Source organism: Diadema setosum, chromosome 3, assembly GCF_964275005.1.
Source record: "Diadema setosum chromosome 3, eeDiaSeto1, whole genome shotgun sequence".
NCBI classification, from domain to species: domain Eukaryota; kingdom Metazoa; phylum Echinodermata; class Echinoidea; order Diadematoida; family Diadematidae; genus Diadema; species Diadema setosum.
Window position 1 is genome coordinate 31,858,089 of NC_092687.1, and position 20,591 is coordinate 31,878,679.

General features: G+C 39.0%; 1 protein-coding gene across 1 annotated transcript; it reads right to left on the minus strand.

Annotated features, from left to right (window-relative positions):
• Positions 1–16,944: 16,944 nt before the first annotated feature.
• LOC140246782 (uncharacterized) lies at positions 16,945–19,354 on the minus strand. Its single transcript, XM_072326116.1, has 2 exons — positions 19,336–19,354; positions 16,945–18,926 (listed from the first exon to the last, which is right to left on the minus strand). Exons 1-2 carry the CDS (start codon positions 19,352–19,354, stop codon positions 16,945–16,947), a joined length of 2,001 nt encoding a protein of 666 aa, XP_072182217.1.
• Positions 19,355–20,591: the final 1,237 nt, after the last annotated feature.

The window sequence follows — 20,591 nt, forward strand, 5'->3', positions numbered from 1 at the left end:
GTATCAGCTACCGACATGAAGTGGTAAAAACGAATGTCTGAGTGTCTTTCAGGCAGTTCAGTAACGAGTGTGACCACCTCCTGCAGCAATAACGGCTTCACATTTCGCCTTCAAACACTTACCCGCGCCGACAGGCTCGATCTAGCGCATTCCGCAGCTAAGTACAGGTATCACACGCTGGGCAAGATGGCATGTATCGCATTATTACCGTAATCGGGTTACTTTCCGAATTAGAAATAGTGTAATATAAAGAAATGTTACGCTGATGTAAAAAAAAAAACCTAGCCTGCGTAACTATTCCTATTCAGTCTGAATGTTTACAAATTTATCATTAGCAATATAATATAGGTCTGTTTTAAGAATGTGTAAGTTCAGAAATTGCAACCAGTTCTCGAAATTATTTCCTGACTTTGGAAGGCGACGTTACGTTAGTATTTTAAGATTTAAGTGGTGTAACGTTACTTTCAAGAAATGAGGAAAGGATAGAAGTCTTTAAAATAACTTCGACATTTCTGACATTTGTTACAGACCTAAGTTTAAAGTTACAGGTTTATGCGATTAGTATCATTTGAGCGAATTTAAATGAATTAGCTTGCCGGAATGTTCTCTGCCAGCTTGGTTATGAGTTAAAGAAGAGAGAGAAAAAAAAGAAGAGGAAGAAGAAGGATAATATAGGAAAAATTACCATTGATTACATCCAACTGACACAGTTTGGGTAGCCTACTCGTCAGGTTAGAACCAAAAGACGAAACCTATGTCGGGTAAGCTCTCATTCCACCCCCCTCCCCCCCCCCCCACACACACACTCACATCATCTCCTGTATTATGAAGTTGCCGTTACAATACCTTATAGGTTATTTTCCCCCTTTTCTTCATCATGGGGATTTTTTTTCATGATCTTCAAAATATTTCTTTACAACTATCTTTTATCTCATAAGTTGAGAGGAAAGAGTAACGAAAAAAAAATCTGTCTTTATAACACAAATAATACAATTTCAAGAACACCTTTTTTCACACCTCTCAGGTCAGACTTCAGTGCGAAAAAAAAAAATATATATATACATATCCTTTTTACCACAGCTTTGGGGAACACGCATGTGGTCCCCCGACCCCTGAATGAAGGGGACAGTCATCTCCCTGATGATACTAGGACCAACACTACACAATAGTACCGAACTTGAAATGTACAATGTATACATTATACGAGATCATTTTCAACAATTTTCTGTGATTTTTATACCGTTCCAACCTAACGCATGTTTTTCACAAGACGCGTTAGGTTCAGAGTTCATACAGGAATTCACACAGCTAAGCATTATAGAAAGCAATCCCAGCGCATCGTGTATTACTATGTAGTCAGCTTTGTAGAACACGACACAATTGTTCCAGAACAGGATTATTGTCTTCAATGTCTCTGTGCAGGTCTCTGTGTGCATTAAAGGGGCATTCCAGACGATTTTCGTAATTTTACATCATGTAGTACAGCTGCTCCATGTATAGATTCGTGAATTTATTGTGCTCTTTGAACAGATAAAAAATACTCTGAAAAATCTGAAACAAATTACACTGAACAGTGTTGATGACATAGGAGCCTCACGTATTTGAGAAATGTAGCAGTGTAATTCCATTACAATACCACTTGATTGACAAGTTAACCTGTGTAGAATGTATGCATATCTTCTTCTTTTGTTCTGCTTCCTTGAGCCTCAACTCATGCATTCTTATGGTGAGGCTGCCATGTCATCATCCTTGTTCATTGCAATTTGTTATAAATTTTGGAAGCATTTGTATTCCCCATTCCAATCACTGTAAATTCTGAAATTCTGTACTCAGTATAAGTAATTTGTAGTTGTTCAAATGTAATAATCTGAAAATCATCCGGAGGTCTCCTTTAAATTCGCACGCGAATTCCACTCAAAGGTAGTAAGCAAATAATCATCGACTGCGAGGGCGATGGGATAATCTAACATCGCCAAGGTGATCCGCGATGTGTCTTTCAGGACCGCCCGAGCCGAAGTCGAGGGCTGATAGACACCTCAAGCATCACCGAGGCAATGGTGTATCCATTGCCCGAGAAATAGGAGATGATTATTTGCTTTATATCCCACATCGATTGACCAACTAGAGATTTCAGCAAAATATACTCAACCATGATGTAGATATTTATTGTATGATCGTGCTGGTGTGGTTGCACCGTACAACCACGGTCCATTGCGCGGCGGTAGTGGAATGAGAGATCTGCAACTGTACGGTAGATCTAGGATGACAACAAGCGATACTGATGTGTCGATAATTGTGCGATGTGCACGAATGTGTGCCACTATAGAAATTAGTAGCTACTCGCGTAGCCGATAGATGCGAGCGATACCTTTATCGGTTCCACGATTGCGGGTATGTAAAATGTGCTTACTAAAAAGACTATCACATAATTGTGTGATATTACCATGTATGTTTGGAGAAAAACAGCTCTCGGTCACGTGTTCCAAATTCAAGTAATCCAGAGGTCAAACATAATTACTTATGTGGTATATGAATGCAAATATAAAGCACGTCATTGTAAATCATGTAGCGTCCTACGTCGTAGTTTTACTATTGCGACTGACTTTCCTGTGGCAGTTACTTGCTGACTCCCACAATAAGCCAGTTCGTAATGAGCTCATGTACAAATTGATACAAATGACCTTTCTTTTTTATCAGTTGTTTAAGCACTTCTCTCGTTTCCAAAGCGAGAAAATGCGTAAGCTTGCCCAACGTAACAATTTATGGAATTTATATTCAAACAAAGAATGAACTTGCGTTTAGACCAGGTGACCACAATGGTCAATTGAAATTTCAGAAGGCATCCATTTCATTGTTTTGTATTGAATGCATTAACAATATTTTCTTTTGATATTGCCAAATACCAGGCTTGCTGTCAGGTGGATGTGCTGGCAAGCACCATCTACAGTCAGCAAAAAAAAAAGAAAAAAAAAAGAGAAAGTAAACACTTTTTCGAGGTCACATTTTTCATGAAAGGTTTTCATGAAAAAACAATGTATTATATACCATGTTAAAGGTAATCTAATTGGCTTTTAAGCTAATAGGTTAATTAAAAAGAAAACTTTACGCATGAGTGAGAACATTCGTTTTTGTCCTCCAAGGCACAAAATTTAACATTGCAAAAATTGACATGTTCTCTTTCATTTGCAAATGCCCTTCACGATAACAAAAGACCATTTTAACACAATGAGAGACATGAATTAAATAGTTTTTGTTCTCTTTATCTCTTTATAACCTCTAAGAAAAACAAAGTGGGAAACTAAAGGGGAAAAATAAGAATTTTCTGTCAAGTCAAACTTCAAATGACATAGGGATTAATAAGCATAAAGATGATTAAATGAGCAGAATTTCTTTATTTATTTCTTTTAATCTAGTGATTTAAGAGTCCATGTGACAATCTTAAGAACTAAACACTATTTATAATTTCCGAATTTGAAAAAAGCCCTCAAATTTCTACCATTTTTGTTTACTTTTACTTCATCTCTTATTTCATTTTAGTCGACATTTGACATAAGATGCTTTATTTTCCTCCATTATTTTTAGCCTTTATTGATCTTTTGGGTTTTAAAGATATCATAGAGATCAAAGATAATATTTTTGCAACTTAATTCAGGTTTCTTTTTGTATGAAATTTGTTATTTGTTCTATGGAAGAGCACATACGCACATACGCATGAATGACACCTTGTTCAGTTTTGCAATTTTTGATTTTGTGCCCTGGAAGAGGAAAACAATGGTGTTCACTCATTCGTAAAGTTTGTCTTTTTGTTGACCTGCCAGGTTGATAGCCAATTAAATTACCTTCAATATGGTATATAGTACATCAGCTTTCAGCCAAATATTATGTGAGAAATGTAAACTTGAAAAAGCGTTTACTTTCTTTTTTTGCTGAGTGTATATCAATAGTTGGATACATGAATAACCATTACATTACAGATGCTTATCTCAGTGAGATAAGAAAGATAACAAACCAAAATGCCTGTTTGTACAAATGACCTTTTTTGCTCATGCGCAAAGTGGAGCAACCAACGGATCTATCCATGGCAGATTGGAAATAACCTGCTGATACCTGGCAAACACTTTCATTAATTTTTGTTTCACCATCCTTCTTCAAATCTGATCTCTTGTAACCTCATTTTTTATCTTGATAGATAGACTAAGACATACTCCGTAAAAGTAACGAAAGTGATACAGTTAATATACATGATACAGCTAGACACTAATGTGCATTTGCGTCCAAGCGTTTCATGAAATTTGATACAGATAGACTAGACTGAGCTGTAAATTTTGATTGGCTCGGTCATTTAAAACACACCTATAAAGTGATATCATTTACAGGTTAGGGCTTGACAACCGTTACGCTAGTGTAGGACCATTATTTTGTCGTTGTTAACTTTGCTGTATTTCTGGTTTGTCTACTCTCCTTTTGTTGTCTGTCTAGACCTTGTAATATTTTGCATTAGTTTGCTTTTCAGCACTGCCTTGCTGTCTGGCATTAATTCAGTTAAGTTATTGATATTCAGTTGTCACCTCCATGACCATCACTTCAGATACCTTTCCTCTTCTTCAGTTTTGTCACTTTCATTCTTTCTCTATTCAGGTGTGTTCACTCATTTCATCCCACACCTGATTCTTGAGTTGAGCCATACAGCTCCCATTATCACGTAATTACCCTCTCCTGTTTTCATCATATCATGCTCCTCTTTACTTATTGGTTGATTTATTGAATTAGACTCCTCCATTTCATTGAAGTTATCCGTTCCATTCAGTTCAATTGTTGTTGCAGATAATTTGAATATAATATGTTCAAATTATCTGCAACAACCAATTGAACTTAGTATTTTATTATATTGTAATTATATAAATATTGGTTATGTAAATTATATGTTCATCGAAGTTTGCTGAGGGCAAGTTGTCCTCAGAATAAAGTCAGTCACATATATTTTGAACACTACAACTGGTGGTCTTAACGCTATTTCGACACGCTGACATCGTTATATCACGGAAGACTGAACTCGATACATAGCGTGTAGAGAGACTTTAGAAAAGAGAAAAAAAAAACAAATCTCATATCAAAATGCCACTTACAAAGACGCTATTGGTTATGCATCACGCACACCTAATTGGAACAGTAGAAATTCAACTGCAATGTAACTTGTTCAGGCTCCTAAACACCATACTAAAAGTCCCAAATGGGGCAAAGTGTTTATATTTGAATAATATGCAAATTGGCTTCCATAAGAACAGAAATAGGCCTACATCACTACTATGCTTCTAAGTTATCAAATTGGAATACGTAAGTGTTGAAACTACGTTTACAATGTCAGCAAATCCAAAGCAAGCATTTCTATGTAGATAATCTGATTCTCATTTGCATAATAAGCAAAATTATTATCATATAATTTGTAATTGTTAACAGAAAAAAATAGCATGTTTAATTGCATTAAAGCGCCCGATATGAGCAAACCAAGAGTGCTCAAATTCAGGATTTTAGTTTCTCTTCAACAAATAGAAACTTTGCAGAATGTAGTATGAATAGTATGATGCAAAATTATATCAAAACTCTTGCATCCTTGAGGTTTTGAGATATTCAAGATGGCACAGTCAAAGGTAAACCTTAGGGTGGTTCCCAAAGTTACCCCTATTGATCATGAAATATATTACCCCCACGGCCATTTGCAAAACATGCATTACCCAGTTGTTGTAATTGTACATGGTTTTAAAAAGACGGTCTACCAACGAGACCTTTGTTTCTATAGAAAAAATGACATTGATCGCGAACACATTTTTCTACAATACATGGTGCACATTCAAAGCGACCCACGGGGTTGGGAAACCGAAGTTATGCCCTCAGGGCCAGGTACAAAACATATTTATACAAACTCGAGTACAGCTGTTTTAAAAACGTCCTTCCTGTTTTATAGAAAGACAATTGAATGTATAATAAAACGCAATGGAAGTTATGGTAGAGATATAAAAAGTCTATGAAGTGAAAATGGATCTACTACGAAAGGAACAATGTTGAAGGTGCCCCAATTACCCCACCCCAAGACAAGGTAACACAATATGAAATAATCATGTACCAGCGCAAATATCCTTGTTCCATGGATACACGCTTTACGGTCCTCTAGCAAAGACACTTTTGTTTTATAAAATTTAATGGAGTAAATTGAAGATTGTATACTGCTCTACAATGTACGTAGTTAAAGAGGTGATCATTCGAAGGGAGCCCCCTTGAAAAGTGCCCAAATTATTGTCCCTTCCCTCATAACGCGCAATATACCAACGCAATTACAGTAGTTCATAAATCAAAGTGTCCAAAAAGGCGCTCCCTCCATATCAAAACACTTTCCTTTCTATGAATATGCCATGGAAAGGAAAGACCAGGGAGGTGTTACAGAGATGGAGTGACAACTCTTCGTAATTCATGCAAACACATGTTTGGGTTCAAGGCGTTACAATGGGATGTCTAGCATTCCACTACGCTTTTAAGTCATGCTCGGCACCGCTCTAGTCTCAAGACGAAGTTAGGAGATGAGGAACGTAATACACCTTTCGTTTAATTACAAGCTTTATTTCACCGTAAAATTTTAAATGAAATACTCGAATAGATTTAGAATAGTTAAAAAGAATTCAGTATTATAAACATGTATTTCTAGTTTCTTCGTAATGCGCAAATCGAAATGAAATGAAAATTAGGCCCTCTTAAAAACCTAATATTGTTTCTATAATGTGTACATTTCCGCATCTTACTTCTCTATCTTTTAATCTGGGATATTTTGATTTTTCAAATAAAGTATTCTGCTAAAGCGTGGTCCAGGGTGTTTTTAAACTATTTGCTGCTAAAATTGTCAGTTTTACACTGCATTTTGATTCGCTGCTCCAGTTCAAGGTACACAATTTCATTGTTACCATCACATTGAAAGAGAGAGTGAATTCCGTTTGGGGCAAGTATTTCTGGATGTGAGAGCGCTAGTCCCGATCATTGATGCTCTCTTTTGTCAAAGCACATGGGGAACACCTATAAATGAACGCATAATTTGCCGGCGGTGCCGTGCATGACTTCAAAGGAAAGCAGCAGTTGTCTCTCCTTCACTAGCACCTCCCTGGGAGACAAGAAATTGCTTTACACTATGTATACAGTCAAAAAAGGTATCTATTCAGGGACAACCTTGTGGGAGATGTGGAATGTAGCCCCTACTCCCAAGGCAATGACACTTTCTTTTCATATATATATATATATATATATATTTATAATGGAAGAGACACCACTCAGCAAAATCTATGTAGTAAAAAGGGTGCACATTTAAAGGCAACCAAGTGGGAAGTGTTCAAAATCAACCCACCCCACGGCAAAATAGAAAACATTCACTATCTAATAACTCTAATGTATATTTCAATGTTCCATGCCTTCAAAAATTCTTTCCTTTTGTTTAGCGAGGGCATTTTGTTTTAACAAATGCAATATAATCAATAGAGTAGACGTTGCTCGACAATATCTATCTTGTGAAAGGGTGAACATTCAAAGGCAACCCTTTTGGGAAGTGTCCAAAGTGACACCTACACCCACGTCCCTAAAGACAAAACAGGGATCATGGAGATATTTGCGATTGAAGGTAAAGAAAAATAAAGAGGTTAATAAGAAAAGTTTTGCTTCTATTGACCATAACTTCAAAAATGTACCTTCATATGTAGTGGCCAATATATCACTGAAAAGGTATTTCCTGTACTTTATGACAGAGACCTTCATAATCTTCAAAGAAATGAAAAAATGACCAGAAAGAAATAACAAATAGTGAGAACTTTGAGGAAAGGAAGACTTCTATTTGATCAAAGTTGTCACTATGTATATATATATATATATATATATATATATATATATATAATATATATATATAATTATATATGTGTGTGTATGTATATATATATATATATATATATGTGTGTGTGTGTGTATATATATATATATATATATATATATGAAGAGTTTGTTTGCAAAAACCGATAAGTCCATTTTTGAAGATTTTGAAGTACGGTCTCTGTCATAAGGCACAAAATAATACCTTTTAAATGATATATTGGTCACTACATATAAAGGTACATTTTTGAAGTTATGGTCAAAAGAAGCAAACATTTTCTTATTATTCTCCTTATTTTTCTTCACCTTTAATCGCAAATATCTCCGTTTGGCAAATATGGACTTATTGGTTTTTGCAAACAAACTCTTCATATAATTATACTTAGCAATTAAATATCTGAATATAAGAACGGCCAAAGTCCAATTTTTGGCCGAATTCAGTTTGACATGGGAAATTGTAATTATATGAATGTCAGAATGACGGACTTGGGTAATTCGTACATTCATATCATAGCGCCCTCTCTCATCCTTCTCTCATCTTTATAGCAGAATATCATGTATATGATTCAAAGAACGACCCAAGTCCAGATGATTCAAAAAACGACCCAAGTCCAAATGATTCAAAGAACAACCCAAGTCCATCACACAAAATGGCCTCTCCACAATTAATGTAAATGTTAATTGTCATAATGACATAATTTTGTTCTAATTTGTATGTACAATGTTGCCTTCCCATCACAGTTAAATAGAATATTATTGGACAAATAAAAAAGATATGAAGTTTTTTAAAGTTTACTCGAAATGGTCTTCCATGGACTTGGGTTGTTCTTATATTCAGATACTCAATTAAGAGTCCAGCTCCGTTCAGAAATCCATTACAAATAAAACACCTTTTTTTTTATACACGTTGGTGGTACCGTTAGCAACTTACACATATATTATACAACTTTTCAAGCTTTCTCTAAGCGAATGGCTTGATACCAAGAGGATTAACATAGGTCTGCAACAATATCACCAAAAGAGGAAATATTATTAAAGATTAGAAATATCGATTATCGTTGGTAGTTGGTACAACGTAAATGTTTACAATAATAAAAGGACTCACATACTATATTCAATAAACTTACGTGCAATATCACACAAATGAAATCAGCTATTTACAGTATCAAGTTTTTTTGGATTACGTAATTTGCTTTTCAGTATCTCCAGCGATAACAACGAAGCAGTTTTAACACCAGAATACACGAAGGTCCCGAAAAAAAAATCAATAAAATTAGGATTTTTTTTTCTTTTTTTTTTTGGGTGGTATGTTTGTTTGGTTGGGTGGTTGGTTGGTTGGTTTTGGTCTCATGATCAAATGTCTTTTTTCCATGAAGCCTGTCCTCCATTAGCATTTGCCTCTTTGATATTGCCGTGTTTTGGGAGAATCGACCATCTTTGTAGCACCACACCATATAACATCTTTTTCTGTTGTTGGCATTTTATTTATTGTTCACTCTCGTTTGGGTAACAGCATTTTCTGATTTGGAAAGAAGTCGTTGGCTATAATGTTTTCATCCTTGACCATTCGTTTCAATATCGTTGAAAATCAATGTCAGGTAGCAAGATTTATTCTACATCAGTTATAATTGAGGATATTAGTATTCTTCTCTTAAATACTGACATAAAATCTGAGGGAACATGCACACTTACACTAACAAAGAAGACAATTACTCAACCATTTTTTTCTCTCATTCTGATAGCGAAGTTTTTACTTATATAGTTGATATCATTGATTTGATTTTGTTTTCTCAACGTCAGGGAGCCAGCAGAGGGAACTCTAATCTGGTTACGTCTATACATCCCCTATGATACACATACATGACATAAGTAAACAATCACAACAAAAATGAGAAGGTATCATCCAGTTTTTAATGTTAAGAGTGCAAAAGACTGGTCATTTTCTATTGTGAGCACATCCAATTAATATCATTGATGAAATATGCCACTTGGGTGACTAAAAATAGAGAACGCTGTATTGATATCATTCTCATTCTAAATATTTACAAATTCAACATATTTGCAAGAATAAAATTTTTGTATGTCAACCTGTTATGTTCATTATATGACGATTATTTTCCATGATCAATCGTCAAATACAATTCATGAACAACCATTTAAATAATGTAAACCGGTTCATACACGGATCCATCTCGTAAAACGTATAACCTGTACTGTAGTGTACGTCTGGCAAGTAATAACATAGATCGTTATGTCGTATTATAATCATGCATATTATTACATAGCATGTATCCTTGTATCATTACAAAACACCAAGTTTGCACCATTTACTAAAGCAACATTCGCCGTGCGGGTACCTTGCATCCATATCATTAGTATCTTCCAGCTGTATGCTTATTTGACGACAGTCTTCTGCATTCACACTCCCAATACACATGATACATGCGCCGTGATTCAGTCAGATCATTTTGATTCACTTTAATCCGTGTGGATCCCATCGCCGTGCGGATACCCTTGTAGAGCCCACTAATGTCAAAATCGACCACTAATGTCATAACACGTCGACGACAAATGTCATAACAACCACTAATGTCATAACACGTCGACGACAAATGTCATAACAACCACTAATGTCATAACACGTCGACGACAAATGTCATAATGACCACTAATGTCATAACACGTCGACGACAAATGTCAAAATTGTACTAACCACTAATGTCATAACACGTCGACGACAAATGTCAAAATTTACAAATTTTACTGCAAATGTCATAATGCGTCACAGGGGCATATCCAGGAATTCCGTCAAGGGGAGGCGCCTTTACAAAATCAAAGGCTGGCGAGACCCCCCCCCCCCATTTTCTTATTTTTATTTCTGTTAACAAAATATAGAGAGAGGGCACCAGAGGGGGATGCGCCCCCTCTCGATACGCGATTACGTCAACCGCAAATGTCAAAATCGGGTTTTATCACAAATGTCATAACGCGTCACACGGTCGGATCCAGGAATTCCGTAAAGGGGAGGTGCTTTTACAAACTCAAAGGCCAGCAAAACCCCTCCCCTTTCTTTTTCTTTTTTCTTTCTTTTGTTTTAACAAAAACAGAGACGAGGAGGGGCCGCAGCGCCCCCTCTAGATCCGCCACTGCGTCAACCACAAGTCAATGTCAAAACCCATCATTTGCATTACAGAGACGGATCCAGGAATTCCGTAAAGGGAGGCGCCTTTACAAAGTCAAAGGCTTCCACACCCCCTCCCCATTTTTTCTTTTTATTTATGTTGTTAAAAAAGATAGAAGGGGGCACCATAAGGGGATGCGTGCCCTCTCCATCTATGATTGCGTTAACCACAAATGTCAAAACTCATTGCTTGCATTACTGGGGCGGATCAAGGAATTCCGTAAAGGTTAGGCGCCTTTACAAAATTAAAGCTGCCGTACCCTCTTCCCATTTTCCCCTTTTTAGTTTTATTGTTTTAAATGAAAGAGAGAGAGAGAGAGAGAGAGGGGGGGGGGGGCACCAGAGAGGATGCGCCCCCTTCTCGATCCGCGATTGCGTCAACCACAAATGTCAAAACTCATTGCTTGTAATACAGGGGCGGATCCAGGAATTGCGTAAAGAGGGGGGGGGGGCACCTTTACAAAATTAAAGCCTGGCGCATCCCCCCATCTTTTTGTTATTATTTATGTTGTTTTGAAGGGGAAAAAAGAGAGGGGGCACCAGAGGGGGATGCGCCCGTCTCGATCCGCGATTACGTCGACCACAAATGTCAAAACCCATTGCTTGCATTACAGAGGCGGATCCAGAATTTCCGTAAAGGGGAGGCGCCTTTACAAAATTAAAGCTGCCGCACCCCACCCCCATATTTCCCTTTTTTAGTTTTATTGTTTTAACTAAAGAGAGAGAAAGAGAGAGAGAGAGAGAGGGGGGCACCAGAGGGGGATGCGCGCCCCCTTCTCGATCCGCAATTGTGTAAACCACAAATGTCAAAACTCATTGCTTGTTATACAGGGGCGGATCCAGGAATTCCGTAAAGGGTAGGGGGGGGGGGGCACCTTGACTAAAGCCTGGCGCATCCCCCATCTTTTTGTTAATATTTTAATTGCTTTGAAGAATTTTTTTTCTTTTTATTAATGTTGTTTTTTTAAGGGGGGCACCAGAGGGGGGATGCGCCGTCTCGATCCGCGATTGCGTCAACCACAAAATGTCAAAGCTCATTGCTTGCATTACAGGGGCGGATCCAGGAATTCCGTCAAGGGGAGGCGCCTTTACAAAATTAAAACCTGCCGCACCCCCTATTTTTTTTTCCATTTCATTTGTGTTTACTTTGCAACAACAACAGCAAAGTAGCTACCGCACCCCTATTTTTTTCTTTATATTTCTGTGTTTTAACAAAAAAAATAGAAAGGGGGCACCAGAGAGGTATGAGTCCCCTCTCGATCCGTGATTGCGTCAACCACAAATGTCAAAACTCATTGCTTGCATCATCTAGAGGGGGTGCGGCGGCCCCTCCCCGTCTCTGTTTTTGTTAAAACAAAAGAAAAAAAAATAAAAAGAAAGGGGAGTGGTTTCGCTGTTTTAACAAAAAAAAAAAAAAAAATAGAAAGGGAGCACCAGAGAGGTATGAGTCCCCTCTCGATCCGCGATTGCGTCAACCACAAATGTCAAAACTCATTGCTTGCATTACAGGGGCGGGTCCAGGAATTCCGTAAAGACGTCTTTTCAAAATGAAAGGCTGGCGTAACTCCCCACAACTTATTTATTTCTGTTTATTTTTACGGACTTCCCGGACCCGCCGTCGCGGCCCCTGTAATGCAAGCATTGAGTTTTGACATTTGTCGTTGACGCAATCGCGTATCGAGAGGGGACACATACCTCTCTGGTGCCCCCTTTCTATTTTTTTTTTTGTTAAAACACAGAAATATAAAGAAAAAAATAGGGGTGCGGTAGCTACTTTGCTGTTGTTGTTGCAAAATCAACACAAATGAAATGGAAAAAAAAAAAGGGTGCGGCAGGTTTTAATTTTGTAAAGGCGCCTCCCCTTGACGGAATTCCTGGATCCGCCCCTGTAATGCAAGCAATGAGCTTTGACATTTTGTGGTTGACGCAATCGCGGATCGAGACGGGCGCATCCCCCTCTGGTGCCCCCCCCCCCCTCTTTTTTTTTTCTTCAAAACAACATAAATAATAATAAAAAAATGGGGAGTGCGCCAGGCTTTTACTATGTAAAGGTGCCCCCACCCCCCCCCCCCACCCCCACTACGTAATTCCTGGATCTGCCCACGTTTTACAAGCAATAAGTTTTGACATTTGTGGTTGACGCAATCGCGGATCGAGAAGGGGGCGCATCCTGTATGGTGCCCCCCTTCTCTCTCTCTCTCTCTCTCTCTCGTTCAGTTAAAACAATAAAACTAAAAAGGGGAAAATGGGGAGGGGGTGCGGCAGCTTTGATTTTGTAAAGGCGCCTCCCCTTTACGGAATTCCTGGATCCAGGAATTATGACATTAAGTGGTTGAGGCAATCATGGATCGTGAGGGGGCGGATCCCTCTCATGTGCACCCTTTCTGTAAAAAACCCCAACAACCCAACATAAATAAAAAGAAAAAAAATCTTCAAAACAACATAAATAAGAACAAAAAGATGGGGGATGCGCCAGGCTTTAGTAAAGATGCCCCCCCCCCCCCTTTACGTAATTCTTGGATCCGCCCCTGTATTACAAGTAGTGAGTTTTGACATTTGTGGTTTGCGCAATCGCGGATCGAGAAGGGGGCGCATCCCCCTCTGGTGCCCCCCCCCTCTCTCCCTCTCTCTCTCTCTCTCTTTAGTTAAAGCAATAAAACTAAAAAGGGGAAAAATAAGGGTGGGGTGCGGTAGCTTTAATTTTGTAAAGGCGCCTCCCCTTTACGGAATTCCTGGATCCGCCCCTGTAATGCAAGCAATTTATTAGTTTTGACATTTGTGGTTAACGCAATCGCGGATCGCGACGGGCGCATCCCCCTCTGGTGCTCCCTCTCTTTATTTTCTTCAAAACAAAATAAATAATAAAAAGATGAGGGGATGCGCCAGGCTTTAGTTATGTAAAGGTGCCCCCCCCCCCCACCTTTACGTAATTCCTGGATCCGCCCCTGTATTACATGCAATGAGCTTAGACATTTGTGGTTGACGCAATCGCGGATCAAAAAGGGGGCGCATCCCCCTCTGGTACCCCCCCCCCCTCTCTCTCTCTCTTTAGTTAAAACAATAAAATTAAAAAGGGAAAAATGGGGGAGTGGTGCGGCAGCTTTGATTTTGTAAAAGCGCCTCCCCTTTACGGAATTCCTGGATATGCCCCTGTGACGCGTTATGACATTTGTAGTATAATTTGGAGATTTTGACATTTGTCGTCGACGTGTTATGACATTAGTGGTTAATCCGATTTTGACATTTGTCGTCGACGTGTTAAGACATTTGCAGTAAAAATGGAAATTTTGACATTTGTCGTCGACGTGTTATGACATTAGTGGTTAATCCGATTTTGACATTTGTCGTCGACGTGTTATGACATTAGTGGTTGTTATGACATTAGTGGCTGTTTTGACATTAGTGGTCGATTTTGACATTAGTGGGCTCTACAACCCTACATCCATATCAATAGTAAGCAAATAATCAACGTTGGTGAAGGTGATGGGACAAACTATCACCTCCGAGGCGATCTGGATGTCGCTATCTTTCCGAAGCGCAGCTGAGGAAAGATTGCGTACACATTCAGATCGCCGAGAAAGTGATAGTTTGTCTCATTGCCTGAAACTACAAGTTGATTATTTACTTTATATTCCACACCTAGGGTCCTAGAAATTCCCATTTCATTCCACATCTGAAACCGTACAGACTGTCTGATAGGCAAACTGGATTGCGCGAAGACGATACAGTTGTATTATTGTGTTCGCGCAGTGCGATATTAAGCCCCAGTCACATAATGCTCTGCGTCCGGCGTTACGTCCAAAAAAATCATTTCTATTGCGGACTCCCGCGGATCCTTTGCCGTCACTAGAAAATTTATTCAAAACATACCGAGAAAAAGTGCGGGTGATACGGACAAATACGATCAGATGCGAATACTTGCGTCCACTTGCGGATATTCTTACGAGTTGGCACATAATATATAGTTCTGAACACTTGCGGAGAGTTGCGGATATTTTCGGATAGTTAGGGATAGTTACAGATTGTTATAGATAATTATGGACAGTATTGTTTTCTGTGACGATCCCTGCTATTAAAGTCAGTGTGTTATGACAGCAAGGTTATCACATAGTGGACTGTCTTACATTGTGCACTGGCATGACTGGGGAAAACTGAAATTCAATTACGTACAATTTGTGAAAAAAATCGTAATCCTTTAATTTGCTTTGCAATGATAAAAGATATATGAAATTTTGAACTTGAGGTTTAAATTTTATTTGTGCAACTCAAATATGAATAAACTTCATAAATGTGAAGAATACATAACATAATTATACCACAAATATAATACAATATAGATCGATAAGTTAAACATTAGAGTAAGAAAATTATTACTTACAGTCATGGAATAGACAAACTGTGGTTACGCTGTCGTTGTGCAGCGATATTCATGACTTATTGGGTTTTGTTAAGGAGATTTTTATAATAAAGTAATGCTTATTAAATTTCCAGAAAAAAAGACATCAAGACATTCAAACACCCCTCCCACACCCAAGCACAATATTTATACAAAAATGTAATACACATTCCATGGAGCGTAAAGTGGGTAAGACTATAGAGAAATACCAAATTCGTTCTCATTTTTTCAAGTTGATTTATTTCCTTTCCATCAAACAAAATAATTAGAAATACAATGAAACACTCGAATACACAGATGTCATGAAATCAGTACCACAATGCGAATAACATTGTAAAAGAGATACAGGTAAATTATCAACAGAGATACAAATAACTGTTACGTCACTGTGGTGAATGCATAAACAATATTGCTGGAAATGGAGGGGGCTGCTAAAAAGCAGGGCTTGTAGAATGCAGTCCCCTCATACAGAAAAAAAAATAATAGCAAAAAACAACAACAACAACAACAACAATTTCCCTTATAGTCCGGGAGCCAGCGGGGGTCAGCCTAGCTGAAAAGGTTACCAATTTTTATGTGTATAGCAATTTAGTACATATGCCCCTGAGTGTGGAAATGCACGTCTGGCTGGTCATCGGTGGTGGGTGTGGCCAGGAGGGCCAAAAAAAGAAAAGGACCCCTCAAAATTAGGCTAGCCTAGCTAGAAAAGTAACCCCATGAAAACAACTGGAACTTGTTAGTTACACTTACAGGATAAATGAATGACCATTGCCAGACGTTTTAAGTGGTGGGGGGGGGGGGGGGTAGCCGCCAGACGCTCTTAAAGACCCAACTCCAGCTAGGCTAGCCTAGCTGAAAAAGTAACCCCATGAATCCCACTGGAACTTGTTCGTTACACTTACAGGATAAATGAATGACCATTGCCAGACGTTTTAAGTGGTGGGGGGTAGCCGCCAGACGCCCTCAAAGACCCAACTTTTTCCAGCTAGGCTAGCCTAGCTGAAAAAGTAACCTAATGAAACCCACTGGAACTTGTTCGTTACACTTACAGGATAAATGCATGACCATTGCCAGACGTTTTTAGTGGTGGGGGGTAGCCTCCAGACGCCCTTAAAGACCCAACTTTTTCCAGCTAGGCTAGCCTAGCTGAAAAAATAACCTATATACAATAACCTAGATAAAAAGTAACCTCCTGAAACCCACTGGAACTTGTTCTATGTTTGTATCTCACCTGATAAACACTGTCGATATAGTATTCTGGTGTTCTTTCAATAATTTTCCACAATTTTGAGCTATGTGACCACCAAATTCACTCCTCAGATCATCTAATGATTGCTGTCAAGTGTTAATATTGGTGAAGTCCGACTACGTCAACAGTCAAAAAGTCAATGAACTATATCATTTGAATTTGAGACGAATTATGAATCGAAGAACTGGAATTTAACTTACGTTTTTGGCAACGTTTCGCTGATTAATCACAATCAGCTTCATCTGGCATCCTTCCAGAAGAAGGCTGGTCGTTATATACGTGAAGCTGTGTAGGAACGTCACGCAAGGGTGCACTACCCGTGCGTGACAGACGACTTGGAATCTCACGGACTGCCCGGTCCCACGTATGTGACAAGTTGAACCGTAAGCCCCCCTTCTTGTTCAGTTTAGGTTCCTCCACTCGTTCCCAAATGGCCTCTTTAACACCGCGCTTGAACCAATTGGCTTCCCTGTCTAGAATGACCACGTCTTTTGTGTTAAATGAGTGGCCTTTCTCTTTTAGATGTGTGTATACCGCTGAGTCAGGGTTGAAATCCACACTGCTGGGCCTTCTGTGTTGGCTCATACGGGCTTTGAGGGATTGTTGGGTTTCCCCGATGTAAAAGTCCTGACAGTCTTCCTGTTCACACCTCACCCCGTATACCAGATTCCTCTGTTTTTCTTTTGAAATCTTGTCCTTCACATGTACCAGCTTTTTCCGTAGCGAGTTGTGGGGTTTAAAGGCGGTGGAGATTCCATGCTTTCCAAAGACTCTTTTAATCTTTTCAGAAAGATCATATATGTATGGGATGGTGATGGTGATTTCCCTTGTGTGACTAAAGCTGGTGCCACTTCTTTGGGCGGATTTATTGCCAGTTCGCTTGGGACTCTCGGCTTTGGAGAACGACCAATCCGGATATCCACATCTAGCTAGTGCCTGTTTGGTGTCACTCTTTTCTTTGGCTCTTTCGGTTGGATCTTGTACCACCAAGTCTGCTCTATGGAAGAGTGTTCTGATGACTGATAGTTTATGTACAAGCGGGTGATGGGAGTTGAAATGAAGGTACTGGTTGGTATGGGTGGGCTTGCGGTATACCGTTGTATCCAATGAACCATCCGATGTAATGTGTACTTCAACATCCAGGGAGGCCAGTTTCTGGTCCTTACACTCTTCGGTTGTGAATGAAATGTTCGGATCACAAGTGTTTATGTGTTGAAAGAATTTCTGCGTCTCCTGTTTCTTCACAATGACGAAAGTGTCGTCCACATACCTCAGCCAAACCCGAGGTTTAGATCCTGTGTATGATTTCAAGGCTCCTGTTTCAAAGTCCTGCATATACAGATTAGCGACTATAGGTGAGATGGGGGATCCCATAGCACAGCCATGTTTTTGAATGTAGTGCTGGTCTTGGAATGAGAAGTATGTGGTGTTTAAACACACACTCACTGACTCCACTATCTGGTCAACAGATAACTTGGTGCGGTCTTTTAACTGGCTGTCGTTCTCCAAGTTTTTCTTAACAACTTGTATGGCTTCTGCAGGGGGAATAGAGGTAAATAACGCACTCACATCGTAAGAAACTATGGTCTCGTCATCTTCCAATGTGATCTGAGAGATCTTGTCTACGAAATCCTGTGTGTTCTTTACGTGATGAAATGAAGTCCCTACTAAAGGTCCCAAAATCTTAGCCACGTGTTTGGCCAGACCATAGGTGACCGAGTCAATGCTGCTTACTATCGGTCGCACCGGGATCGGTTCCGGTTTATGCACTTTAGGGAGTCCATAAAACGCTGGTACCGCCGGCTCTGTCGGTGGAGTGAGCAATCTCTTTTGTTCGTCACTTACACCGCCTTCCTTGTGTAACTTATTGACAAGAGCATGAACTGTTTTCCTGTATCCATTGGTGGGATTGTATCCAATTTTCTTGTAGGTCTTATCATCCTCGAGGAGCTTATGGCATTTGTCCACATAATCCTTTTTGTCCAGCACAACCACGCATCTTCCTTTATCTGCAGGAACTATAACAACTTTCTCATCTTTTGCTAAGTCTTCAAGTGCTTTTTGTTCGTGTTTAGTGATGTTTTGTTTGGGTAGCTCGGCGCGGTTAATCAGGCTACTAACATCATGCCGTAACTCATCGGCCTCTGCCGGCTTGAACTGTCCCTGTCTGATCGCTGATTCCGTGGCTGTAATCAACTCAGACACTGGTATTTGTTTAGGAGTCACAGCATAGTTCAATCCTTTACTCAAAACGGATACGTGGGACCGGGCAGTCCGTGAGATTCCAAGTCGTCTGTCACGCACGGGTAGTGCACCCTTGCGTGACGTTCCTACACAGCTTCACGTATATAACGACCAGCCTTCTTCTGGAAGGATGCCAGATGAAGCTGATTGTGATTAATCAGCGAAACGTTGCCAAAAACGTAAGTTAAATTCCAGTTCTTCGATTCATAATTCGTCTCAAATCTACATCGACTGGATGAATAATAACTTTCATCAACATATATCATTTGAAAATCTCTGTAATCACAAATCGATACGTGGACGAGACATCATTTCGCTTTTGCCTTGTTAGATGGTGAATATTTGTAAGCTTCCGTTTCTAATTCATACAGCACCAGCATACTGTCATGTCTGAGAATAGCGGAAAAGAAGATTAGAGTCTTTGGCCGAAGTGCAAAATTAAATTCTGTGCCTTATTTGCTGAACAAACGTCGTAGGAGGACAACGATCTCTTAGGCAATATGGCGGACCAATAGTTCTATATTATTAGTGTTATAGAATTAATGACAATGATGTAGTTCTGAAGCATACTTTTCATTAGATACTTTTGCAATGACTCAATGTATACTTTTAATCGTACTAAGTATAATTATATCCATGACTTGCTCATGAATTACGGCAGAACGATTCGGTGAGGAAAGTTTTCTGTCATGTCATTACGGAAGATGTGAACGTGTCAATATTTTGCTACTTGTTCCATAATTATTTCTGAAGTGTTTAAATGCATTTTCCTAAAACATTTTTTTCTTTTATATATACCTACGTTGCATCCAAATGCCTATTCGTTGAAAAAATGCGAGCCATGTATTCAAAGGTCAAAGATCATAGGTTAATGGAAGTAGGGTATACAACATTTCACTAAGTTGTTTTTTTTTTGTTTGTTTGTTTGTTTGTTGTTGTTGTTGTTTTTTGGGGGGCAGCATGATTCAAAGTGTCCTAAAACCTTGTATAATACATGTATTTAGTCTTGTAGTCACGACTCTTGCTATGTATGATGCCAAACTCTTCCCGCTCATACAAATGCAGCCGTTTCAGGGAAATAATTATGATATATCACTTCATGATTTGGTAATGCTGAAGTGGTTCATAGCATTCCATTGATACTATGTATAGAACAGAAAGTGAATTTGACAATGGTATATGATATCCGCAATTTACTCTTTGACAGGTTCTCATCCGATTGATAATGTATAAATTGAATATACAGTAGTCCCCTATTCAGTAACTACAGGTTAAGTTAGATAAGCTGCATTCATTGTGCACGCGACCATGGCGTTATAGCCAAGATAATTGGATTCTGTAAATCTCTGTGTGTCTGCACAGAATTGAAAAACGAAACAACTTTCTGTGTATAGAACAACGAAACAGAAACTGGTGCATGCATTATTCCCAGTCACTTTGTTATTCATAATGATGGTTTGCTCATTGCAGTTCCAGAATCTCAGCTCGAGGGACTCCAATTGATCCCAAATCAGTCGGAATGCGTGTATCGCCCAAAACAATATCTGAACACATAACTGCAGTCCTCCATAGTCTCTATTGGTTGCCGATAAGGGCTGGTATCAAGTTTGATTTTCATATTATTT